Source organism: Rhinopithecus roxellana, chromosome 5 (genome assembly GCF_007565055.1).
Source record: "Rhinopithecus roxellana isolate Shanxi Qingling chromosome 5, ASM756505v1, whole genome shotgun sequence".
Lineage (NCBI taxonomy): Eukaryota > Metazoa > Chordata > Mammalia > Primates > Cercopithecidae > Rhinopithecus > Rhinopithecus roxellana.
In genome coordinates this window covers 63,632,415-63,644,715 of record NC_044553.1, presented here as the reverse complement: position 1 = coordinate 63,644,715, position 12,301 = coordinate 63,632,415, and the positions used below count along the sequence as shown (strand labels likewise).

The 12,301-nt window shown below is 48.4% G+C and overlaps 1 protein-coding gene across 1 annotated transcript in view; it reads left to right on the top strand.

Moving 5' to 3' along the window:
- The window catches only part of CA12 (carbonic anhydrase 12), a 46,950-nt gene extending 40,007 nt beyond the window's left edge, over window positions 1–6,943 (top strand). The window contains exons 5-9 of the mRNA XM_030930814.1: window positions 1,259–1,354; window positions 2,539–2,602; window positions 2,877–3,034; window positions 4,376–4,502; window positions 6,870–6,943. Coding sequence (XP_030786674.1) covers window positions 1,259–1,354; window positions 2,539–2,602; window positions 2,877–3,034; window positions 4,376–4,502; window positions 6,870–6,943 — 519 coding nt within the window. The remainder of the gene's footprint in view (window positions 1–1,258; window positions 1,355–2,538; window positions 2,603–2,876; window positions 3,035–4,375; window positions 4,503–6,869) is intronic.
- Window positions 6,944–12,301: the final 5,358 nt, after the last annotated feature.

Below are 12,301 nucleotides of genomic sequence, written 5' to 3'. Positions count from 1 at the left end.
TGAGGGGAAGATGGTGAAGCAGGAGCTCTTAAGAAATCCTTAATAGAGGACCACTTAAAAGAAGAAATAATTTGATATATAATTTTTTTAAATTAGAAGGAGCCACTTAAAGTTCAAAATGAGGGAATTAAGCTATATTCAATAATATATGTTGAATTATATTTATAAACACATGAGATGGAAAAGGATGAATGAAAAGAGAAAAGAAATAGAGATAAAATCTCCATATGTCATAGTCTCAAGGACAAAAAACCAACAAAAATGCGTGGGTTGTGTAAATCAAAAATAAATTCTAAGCCCCCCCACCCCACCTCCCTGCCATCTGAATGGACCCCTCCTCTTGGCCAACGGCATTCCAAAGTTAACATGAAAACTAGTTCAGGCCATGATGGGAAGAGGGAGTTGGACATGACCCATTATACCCTCCTCCCTTTTGGAATTCAGGAAAAGCCCACCTTCATTAACATCAATACAGACCTTAGGTCTGATCAGAAATATTTACAGTCTATTCTCTCTGAAGCCTGCTATGTGGAGGCTTCATCTGCATGATAAAATCGTATTCTTTACAACCCCTTATTGGAACCCAGACATTCCTTTCTATTGATAACTCTCAGCCGATTGCCAGTCAGAAAGAAGTTAAATCTACCTGTGTCCTGGAAGCCGCCATTTTGAGTTGTCCTGCCCTTCCCGATCAAACCAGTGTATCTTTTTTTTTTTTTTTTTGAGACGGAGTCTTGCTCTGTCACCCAGGCTGGAGTGCAGTGGCGCGATCTCAGCTCACTGCAAGCTCCGCCTCCCGGGTTCACGCCATTCTCTTGCCTCAGCCTCCCGAGTAACTGGGACTACAGGCCCCCACCACCACGCCCGGCTAATTGTTTGCATTTTTAGTAGAGACGGGGTTTCACCATGTTAGCCAGGATGGTCTCGATCTCCTGACCTCGTGATCCGCCCTTCTGGGCCTCCCAAAGTGCTGGGATTACAGGCGTGAGCCACCGCGCCCAGCAAACCAGTGTATCTTGCACGTATTGATTGATGTATTATGTCTCTAAAATGTACCAAAACAAGCCGTGCCCTGACCACCTTGGGCACATGTCCTTATCCTTGGCAAAATAAGGAGAGGGTCTGAGATACCTAACCTAGTCTGGGGGTCTGTGGGGGCTGGGGTTCTGTCCTCATAGTTGGATTAAAGTCTTCTGCAGAAGCGACAGGCTCCCATGAGTCACTTATCCCCTAATGGGTGGCTTCTCCCCTACTGCAGCTGCACATTGTCCATTATAACTCAGACCTTTATCCTGACGCCAGCACTGCCAGCAACAAGTCAGAAGGCCTCGCTGTCCTAGCTGTTCTCATTGAGGTAAGAGCTATTTAAAAAGGTGAAATTTGAAGCAGGGATGAGACTGGGATTCCGCATTTTGTTCCATGCATACCTGTTGACAATCAGCTGTTCCTGTATCGGCTCTGTGTCAACTCCAGAGCAGGGGGTATCCTCCTGTAGTGCACCTTTTCTCTTGGCCTGGAGGCAGCACCTTCTGTGCCTGGGCAGCAGAAATGGGGAATGTTCTTTGGTCCATTGGAAACATGGGCCCCAACGTCTAGCTCTGTTGCATAAGGCATGGAATTGCCCAGTTGGGAAGCACCTGTGCTGGAAAAGGGTCATCATTCTCCATCTGCCCCATCAGATGCCTGAACTCTTGATACAACTCCTGCTATCCAAGTTCCATCCTCTAGATCAGCAGTCCCCAACCTTTTTGGCACGAGGGACCAGTTTCATAGAAGAAAATTTTTCCACGGACCAGGGAGCAGGGAGGGAGATGGTTTTGGGATGAAACTGTTCCACCTCAGATCATCAAGCATTAGTTAGATTCCACAAGGAACACACAGCCTAGATCCCTTGCGTGCGCAGTTCACAATAGAGTTTGTGCTCCTATGAGAATGGGAGGCCTCTGCTGGTTTGACAGGGGGCGGAGCTCAGGCTATAATGCTTGCTTGCCCGCTGCTCACCTCCTGCTGGGCGGCCCGGTTCGTAACAGGGCGCAGACTGGTACCGGTCCACCATCTGGGCGTTGGGGACCCCTGCTCTATATGGACCCTGGAATGAATTCTTTCTTTATCCCAAGAAACAGGAATGTCTTCTGATTGACTTGCATGTTTTTTGTCCGAATGAGGCAGCACGTACCTCATTTCCCAACATGCTCATTGGTCTGACGTGGCTTTTGTGAACTCAGAGCTCCTTAAGTTCTGGGTGACATGGATGTTAGTCGCAGACTTCAGGCTCACATCTGGATCATCAAGAGCACACACTGTACCCCATACCCCAGGACATTCAAGCCCAATGCCTTAAGCTGAAAACAGGACATCCTGAGATGCAAGAAGGCAGGACCATTACACTAACTCCCAAGAGCCTAGTGATCCATCCTAATTGTCCAGTAAAGTGGATCCTTCAGGCAGTGGTGGCAACATACCCACAGCCTTGCCTGTCAATCCCGGCTCAGCCCATCCTGTTCTGTCCCAGTGTAACCTGCCCTGTCTCTGTTGCAGATGGGCCCCTTCAATCCGTCCTATGACAAGATCTTCAGTCACCTTCAACATGTAAAGTACAAAGGTGAGGGGTCCTTGCGTGCATATTCACTCTCTGCTGGAGAAGGAGGTAGTCAGCCCTGTGTGACTTTAAGAAAAACAAATGCAAGGGGCAGGAGCTGTCTGTGTTCACCAGGGTAAGAGGAGCAGGTTGTTGAACGATGTTGCAACCAGGTCCTGGGATTAGATGACCCTGAAAGGGGCTAGTGCATGTTTCTAGGCTCAGTCACCCTGTTCAGCTGCACTTGTGCCCTAGGGAGGGAGACTGACAGCATCACCTCTGCAACATGTCTCTCTAGGTCAGGAAGCATTCATTCCAGGATTCAACATTGAAGAGCTGCTTCCGGAGAGGACTGCTGAATATTACCGCTACCGGGGGTCCCTGACCACACCCCCTTGCAACCCTACTGTGCTCTGGACAGTTTTCCGAAACCCTGTGCAGATTTCCCAGGAGCAGGTAACTGTTGTGCCAAACTCAGCCAGAGTCCACACAGCACCTCAGTCCCCATCATCCCCCATATCATAATCAACGACTTGATTTCCTCACTTAGTTTCATTGGCAGCTCTTCAAAACCTCTCCAAATATCACAGTTGTCTGAAAGCACTGCCGAAATTCCAGGCTGAGATTCAAAAGAAGTCAGGCTAGGCAAATGAATACATGTCTCCTAGTTCTTTTTAAAAAAGAGCTATAAAGCTGCATTCGCTAATATATCCTCAGTGGCTGAGGTGGCGTTCTCTTCCCAGGCAGGAGAGAGCCTGGTTCCTTTACAGGGTAGAATAAAGACAGGATCAGATGAAATCATTTAACAAATGGGATTGCAGCAATGACTAAGTGAGGGTCCCTGCCCCCCAAGAAGCTCAAGGTCTAATGCAAACTGGGGAACAAAATCCTTAGCCATCATCTCTAAAGTTTCTTATTTGATAGGAGATGGGAGAGAAGAGTAGAAGTTTGTGGGATCACCCGCGGGTTAGTGACAAAGCTGAGCCCCAAAGTTAGGTCATCTGAGTTCTATGTCACTGCTCGTACCTGTACTCTACAACCTAAATTCATGAGAAGAAAAATGGCCCCCCAGGAGACGGGGCTGGGGCCAGCACTGCACCTGGCTCACAGCCCCACCCCAGCTTCACGCGGCCAAGGCAGCCTCACAGCTGCTTCATTTCTTTACAATAAGCTTCCGCTCTGAGTCCCCTGGTAAATGGCAGCAGGTGGGTGGACAGGAATGAGGACGTGATGAACCAAGAGATGGATGAAACATGTGGGGAAGCAGCAACATCCTACCCCAGAAACTGCCTTGGGAATGGGTTATGTAATCTATGTAGGTGCATGAAAATGCCAGGGAACCTGTAGTCAGATGACCTGTGAAACTCTTACCTCCCTCCTTTATTCCTTCTGATGTGACCATCAGAACAAGCCCTGCGACCCTCTGGTTGAGAGCTGGGCTCTAATTTAAGTTCATGAGAGGAACGCAGTCTCCGTGGGAGGCTAAGGAGCACTCCATCATCCCAGGTTTCCCTCCACGCAGGGCAGATTCCGGGTATAACTGGGAACTAACAGCACTGCCCTTCCCTGGAGTCTCGGGTGCTGGGAAGACAAACCCAGCGCTGCGCAGCTCCCAGTCACCCACTGTGGAGGGAAGCAGTTCTCTGGCTTTCCTGCTGCTTTCTAATATCTCCCACCCAGCCCCACAGAAGCTGGTTCCAGAGGCTTCTTCCAGGTGCAAGAGGTGAGAGCTAACCTCTTGCCAGGGGGTCAGGCGAGGTCATTCTGCCTGCGGGCTATTTCTGCTCTTGCCCTCAGCTGCTGGCTTTGGAGACAGCCCTGTACTGCACACACATGGACGACCCTTCCCCCAGAGAAATGATCAACAATTTCCGGCAGGTCCAGAAGTTCGATGAGAGGCTGGTATACACCTCCTTCTCCCAAGGTGAGGAAAGGTAGTGCTGGGGGGAGGGGGTGCGGGAGTGTGGTGCCAAGATATTGGACTCTTCTGTGTGAATTCAGCTCTGGCACTGATGCCTTCAAGAAGTTGGCTGAGAGCTCCCTGGCTGCCACGGGAGCCAGGTGTCTTGTGAGACTAGGTGCGGGGCTCACTGGGTCCCCCTGCACTGAGTCTTTGTAGAGAAGCAAAAAGCCGTGGCCCCCAGGCAGATGGACCAGAGCACTCTTCAAGCCTGGGAGTCTTGCACAGATGGGGAAGAGAGAATTCCTTGGGGACTTCTCTGTTCCAGACAATGATCCCTTCTCCTAAGACACAGGATAGGACCCTTTCCATGAGATCAGACTTCTAACTTCCCTCCCTAGGCTTTCTTGGCATCAAAGGCTGCAGCCAGCCTATCTTAGGACTGGCCAGGTGATTCGCACACCACCACCGAATGAGCAGGAATGTTCCTATGTTAGAGGTAAAACAGTGGGTGTAACCCACATCCATGACTAATGTAGCAGGGCCCGTTAGGCAAGGAAGCACCCTTGTGCGCTGCATTTTTGTCTAACCTCCTTGGAGCTTGCACAAGCACAAGCATATAAGTTCCCAATTGAACAAAGCTTAATAGCTTGGTTTCTTCCTAATGCTACGAGGGCGCAGGTCTCCCTTTTACAGCTGTAACCAATACCTCCCCAGTAGGATGTTAACCTTTTTCCTTGCTCAGTGCCTACATCAACACTGCTGGAAACTGGGTGTCAGGGGAAAGGGGTGAGGGAGCACTCTCTTCAGATCTCTGAGTTCACTTTCAGACTCACTTTCTTACTGTAGATTTTCAACTGGTTCCCAACTTGGGAATCTTCATGGCTGGTCTGTGCAGTTCCATTTCATCCCCAGCATCACGTGTGGCCCAAACAGGGCCAGGTGTTCATATTTAAAGATAACCCGTTCACACCTGCAATCCCAGCACTTTGGGAAGCCAAGGCAAGCGGATCACCTGAGGTCAGGAGTTCAAGTCCAGCCTGACCAACATGGTGAAGCCCCGTCTCTACTAAAAATACAAAAATTAGTCGGGCATGGTGTCTTGGCACCTGTAATCTCAGTACTTTGGGAGGCCAAGGTGGGTGGATCATGAGGTCAGGAGTTCGAGACCAGCCTGACCAACATGGTGAAACCCCATCTCTACTAAAAATACAAAAATTAGCTGGGCGTGGTGGCGGGTGCCTGTAATCCCAGCTACTCGGGAGGCTGAGGCAGGAGAATTGCTTGAACCCAGGAGGCGGAGGTTGCAGTGAGCCGAGATCACGCCACTGCACTCCAGCCTGGGCAACAGAGCTAGACTCCGTCCCAAAAAAAAAAAAAGATAACCCGTTAACGCACTTGTTAGAATCTGCTCTCCTCGTCTCACCTGGTGCACTTTTTTTGGGTTCCTTTCTTATTGTGTGAGGTTATAACTATCACCTTCTAAACTTAGTTGAACATATGGAGACTGTATTTGAAAGCCCTTTCCAGGAAGCTTGAGAAACTGACCCATCCTTACGGTCAGGATTATGTCATTCTCTGTCTTTTCATGAAGAACTGCCCAAGAATTTGTCTTTTGTGTTTTCTCCTCTCCAGGCACCACTAGTTAAGATCATTTCCCTCTTACCTCAGTTTCTCGGTTGGAAAACAGAATCTGTGAACAATGGCCTTCCTGAAAATTCAGAATCCGTGTCATGATAACTAAATTTCTTTTCTATGAAATGAACTGAGTGCATGGAATTATCCCTGTGTATCTGTTCTGGATACAGCGCTGTCTTTTCTCATTCTTCTGAGTGAAGAATGTAGTATCCAAGGGTTAAATGGAACTACTTCAACTCTTAAAACCAAAAACATAAAAACTCCGCCAGGAGATTAGGAACTTTGCCCACATAGATCAGGTGGAATTTTGCTTGCGATCCCAGGACCCCATTGCTGGTTCTGTTTCTGAGCTCAGCTATGCACACCCAGGGAAAGGGTGGCGCAAACTCTCCTTATAGTCAGGAGGCCTAGGTTCAAGGCCTGGCTTTGTTTCCTCCTGGCTGCATGCTGTGGACAAATCGTGTCCCTTCTTTGGCCTTGGTTTCCTCAGCCATAAATTGCCAGGTAATCCCAGCTACTCAGGAGGCTGAGGCAGGAGACTCGCTTGAACCCGGGAGGTGGAGGTTGTAGTGAATCAAGATCATGCCACTGCACTCCAGCCTGAGTGACAGAGTAAGACTCCATCTCAAAAAAAAAAAAAAAAAAAAAAAAGCAAGCCAGGTTGGATTAGATGATCTAATGTCCTTTCGGTGCTAATATGTTGTGATGGTTAAGTGGACACTAACAACTGCCCATCCTGACTTTACATTGCAGGGACAGTGTTTGAGGGCAGTTACAGAGGATCGGAAGAAACCGGGCAGGAACTTGACTCTGACATCCAAAAGTAACCCCCACTTATAATGATGGACTGTGGCACTGGGGATAATTAGCCATCTTCTTAGACCAGCTTGTGTCTAAGCAGCTGCTGGTAGTGGGACAGTTCAGGCAGGTTTGTAGCCAAGCGCTTCAGTAGATTCTCCCAGTCTGGATGGGGGAGCTTGAGGGGCCTCTCAGAAGAAGTCTGGAGACCAACTCCCAGCTTAGGACATCAAGATCAAAGCCCAAATGCAGCGTTGCCACTGCTTTTCCTGCATGGCTTGCTCAGAGCTGGTGCTTCCACAAGCTCAGGCTGGGACCAGCTTTCTCCTCTGAGTGAGACTCTGTGGCAGTCCAAGGAAAACCTGTCCATTTAGAGGCTGATTATAGAAGCTTGGCTAGAATTCTCCCCTCCCCTCCCTCTCGCTTCCCAAAGGCACAGGCAGCAAGTGGAGCTGCTTTCCAAGGAGAAATGAGGAGGCAGCCCCACAGGGGTGGAGGCCCAAACCTCATCTGCGCAAGGGGCTGCGTTCACGAGGCCTCTCTCACCCAGCTCGGAGCGGGCCTCAGACCGTAACATGGTGTTTCAGGTTTATGGTGTGAGACTTTGTCCGTGTGAACCGTGAGCAGTTGGGACTCAAATTGTAGCCTCATCCACTGAGGCATATTTGTAAATAGGGTCTGGCTTACTCAGGGCTTTCTCTGGAAGATAACAACTATAGAGTCAGAAAATTCTGCCAGGAGAAAAGTGACGCTTAAAAACTCATCTAGGATGGCTGGGTGTGGTGGCTCATGCTTGTAATCCCAGCACTTTGGGAAGCTGAGGCGGGAGGATCGCATTAGCCCGAGAGTTTGCGGCTGCAGTGAGCCACGATCACACCACTGCACTCCAGCTTGGGTAACAGAGTGAGACCCTATCTCTTAAATAATTAAAATTTAAAAGTAAAAACAATTCCCTATGAGAGAAATTACATGGACTTTGGGGAAAGATTTGAAGTTTAGCCGGGTTGGGACAATTGGGACTGAATCATTTAACTTAACCCTGCTATTTTCCTCGACTGTGCTTAGAAAAAGGGTACAGGACCCGGTTTCTGTCCTTAAGAGGTTTATAGTCCAGTTATACCTTAGCCTGGGGGCAGAGCTTCTCAACCTTGGCACTACTGACAACTTGGGCAGGATAATTCTTACATGGGGGGTGTCCTGTGTGTTGTAGCATTGGCAGTACCGTTGGTCTCTACCCAGTAGATGCCAGCTGCACCTGCCCAGTTGTAACAGCCAAAAGTGTTTCCAGACATTGCCAACTCTGTGCAGGGAGGAGGGGCAAGGTTTCCCCTGATGGAAAACCACTGCCTCAGGGTTTCTGTGGCCCAGAACTCATTGTTTTTGCTCATGTCATAGGAGTCTACAGTTTTATATCACATGCCCTGGTCTTCATTCTTTTATGGCATGAACATTTCAGTGTGATGATGGTTATCCCTGAAACAGTAAGGCTGAAGTCACTGAGGCAGAACAAACCAACCCAAGAGAGACCTTGTTCCCCATCTTCCTTTAGAATTCAAGTATAGATTCTTTTCACATGATTGGGAAAGACCAAGAGACATGGCATGAGAGAGAACTGTGCACCTTAGGAGTGTACAAATCCTTTATCTGGGCACAAATGCCTCTGAAGTAGCAACTTCTTCAGGATCCCCCCTTCATTCTTTTTCTCCCTCCCTTTTGTATGAGTTTTTCTCTTTTGTATGCTATGTTTCTTGTTGTCTTTAGTTAAAACATCCACTCTTTATGGAAAAGTAAAAGTCATGCCAGTCACTTTTTTCCATTCTTAAAAAGTGCCTGTTCCAGTGGCCAGGTGTGGTGCTTCATGCCTGTAATCCCAGCACTTTGGGAGGCCAAGGCAGGTGGATCACCTGAGGTTGGGAGTTCAAGACCAGCCTGGCCAACATGGTGAAACCCCATCTCTACTAGAAAAAAAAAAAAAAGAAAAAGAAAAGTACAAAAAAAATCAGCCAGGTGTGGTGGTGCCTGCCTGTCCCATCTATTATGAAAACTGAGGCAGGAGAATCACTTGAACCTTGAAGGCAGAGCTTGCAGTGAGTGGAGATCGCACCACTGCACTCCAGCCTGGGCAACAGAGCGAGACTCCATCTCAAAAAAAAAAAGTGCCTCTTCCGAGTAGCAGATGGAAGATTTGAGCTGAAGGAGAAAGCAAGACGTGTTGTCCTCAAGGTGGGCCCCTGGGAGGGGACACGTCCTGGGGTCAGTTCGGGTTTCAAGTCAGGTGCTCTTAGCGGAGAAGGGGAAAGACGGCAGAGGCAGGTGGACATCACAGGGGCTCAGGCTTAGGGCTTTGGCCTAGTTCTTGGTTCCTTTGAGTTCACCTCCTCCTAGCCAGTGGCAGCAACACTGGGCCCAGATGCTGGGTAATAAAGCAAGAGCCCATCAGACAGAAATGCTAACACCATCTAGCCCTGTGTTCAACATGTCAGGGCCATGGAAACTTGAGGGACAAAAGGAAGCCAAGAAGTTTCTATAATCACATCATTATTGGGCTTGCTCTGAGCAACTGCATGTCACCCACCAGAGCCAGCTGAGGCACACTCAGACGAGGGTGCCAGGCGGCCAACTGCAAGGGCAAATCTGTAGTCGTGCAATTAGGATCTGCTTAAGCATAGATCTGGGCAGTTTTACAAAACCTTAAAAGGAGGGAGAAAGAAATCGTACATGGCTAAGATGGCTAATTATCTAATTTTTTGAGGCTAGAATGCATGTGTTGTCATTATTGACCTTGTATTTCTTAAAGTTTCTGTTTATAAATAAAAACTATTAGCTGGAAGAATAGCATTGATTCTCCCAAAGGATGCAAATGATTAGCCAGCATCGTTTCCACCTTCGATTGCTGGCCTGAGTCAGGGCAGTCAGGGGCATTGGTCCAAGGTGCTAAGAAGTGAGGTCCTAGTCCCTTTAACACACCACATGTTTCCTGAGCACAGCCTGAGTTATGCGCTATGGGGGACAGAAAACCCCATGGTGGGTGTCATCTTACTGGTAAACACAGCCCGTGGCACAGGGCAGACTATGTTCAGGAAAGACAATGGGAAAAGGGGCCGGGCAGAAGGCTGGACCCACCCTTGGTGATGGGGCCCTAGCTGGTCCTTCCACATCATCTCCCCACAGCCCCATCCCTGCTGTCTTGGCCTCAGCCCCCAAAACTGTAGGGCAGATGCTTTCAAGCACACACACTTGATGTCTGAAATGCCCCCTCCCTCCTCCACCTGGAAAATTCTTTCAAGACCCAACTCTAATCACGTCCTCCTGGAATTCCTCCCCATTCCCCTGAAGGTGACTTAATCTCCCTCAGTGCAGCCAGAACTACTTCTCCATCACTGTTATGTTACTTGACACACCATAGAGTAATTATTACCACACAGCAAAGACAAACAGAAAAAAAACAATATGTATATATTATACACATACTACAAGCTCCTTAAGGCCAGGGATGACTGACGTGTTACTCATTTTTATGCCTGGCCTGGTGTCTGGCACTCATTATAAGCTTGAAAGAATATCCCTGACGCATCTCCAGTTCCCTGCCCTTGCCAGTGTCTTCTCTGCAGAATGATTTACACATAAGCCTGGCCAGTTGTCGCCTTTTAGTTTTGTTGTTTTATTTTCCTATAGTCTCCATTTGTTAATAGTGTTAAAAATCAACCCATTTGTTTAAGAAAAATTAAAGATCAGAACTTAGCTGTCAGTTTTGAAGGTCTGGGAGGAAGTTGCCTAGAGATGCTGTTGTACCTTCTCTGGCTCTGGCTTGATAGGGATCAAAGGCCCCCATCCCGCACCCATTCCTTCAGCAGGGACAGTGAAGGCAGCTTAGAGTGCCAAGCACCCAGTGCCAGCATTGTAACCTGCCCTGGGGCTCTGGGATTTAGGCCCTTCAGAGCAACGTGCTGCCTGCAGGGCCTGCGTTCCTGCAACCTACAGGCAAAGCCATGGTTGTATAAAACCAGACCCCCCATGTATTCTGGTACTATCTTGTTGGCAGATTTCTTTGTAGAAATTCTTTTTTGGATTGCATAGCGTTCATAAGGAAAACTCCCCGGTTAAATATGTCCTCTGAAGATGGCTTCACTCTGTGGTGAGGGCTTCTTGCTTGTCTTAGCAAAGCATCATGTGAAAATAGCACTGGCATTGCAGTTTCTTGACTCTATGATGTTTTAAGTGTAATAATGGGAGTTTTTACCTTTCTAAAACAGATTTTGTATATTTAAGCTATTAAACCCCTGACAAATCTAAACTCTTCTGACCTCTTTTACAAGCCTGGAGGCGGCTAAGAATATCACTACATAACATGCCATCTATGTAAACAGTGCGTACTTTAAAATAATACTTGAAAAGGATTATTGATTATTACAGTCAAACAGAATTGTAAATAGAGCTAGAAAATACTAGACTATTGTTCCAGGAACCTCCAGACATGAAAGTGAGGTGCTTGTTCCTCCTGCTGGACTTTTCTGTGTTTATGCTTGAGGTTTCAGAAGACCTCAAAAGTCCTTAACCAGCATCCCTCGGTCCAGCAAGATGCCGGTGGAAGACGCAGCTCCTGGGCCCGCCAGAACAGGTAGCAAGGCCCTTGTGGCAAGCAGCTCACCGACCTTCTCTGGGTGTCTGTACCTTCCTGGGCAAGGCGTGTGACCATCGAGCTTTTCTATATCTGTGTGGTTTCCTTGTGTGTGTCACACTGCCGTCTCTCTGCTCGCCCTGACTCATATCTGAGCACTTTGTGAACAGGCAGCTCTCCCACATCCTCATGGTGTGCACCCTCTTACCAGCCAGCCTGAGAGCTCCTTCTGTTGGGCTGTCACTCCATGCCTCTTGTAGGCCACCTCTGTGACCCAGCATGTCTCCATTTCTGCTGTCTGTCCCATTGTTCTTCCGTGGGAATTGCCTGCCTTCTTTCCATTCAAAAACAAACCATTTCTTTAACTTAAAAGTGAATTTCTCTAGTTCTGCCCCTCCCTGTACCATCTTTGATGCCTGTTCTCTACAGCATCCTAGAGGCTGGGCTCTCATCCAGCCGAGGCTCTGCTGGGAAACAGGCTTTGGCTTCGCTCTCAGGCTCTGGTTCTCTGGTTGCCCTGACAGTTCTCCCTGTGTCCTGAAAGTCTCGCTGACTTTCTCTCTCCCATCAGATAACAGATGTTTTGGCATCTGCCTCCAATGGGAATCAAGCCCATTTCTGCAAAGAAGCTGAACCTCCATGATGGTTGGTGCTGTCTCGAGTGGCGGGGACAGCATTCCAATGGCATCTTCCTGCCCTGGGCTTCCTGAGGTGGTGGAATTACCAGGCGACACTCTTGCCAGCATTCCTCTTCCTTAGCAGCTTATGA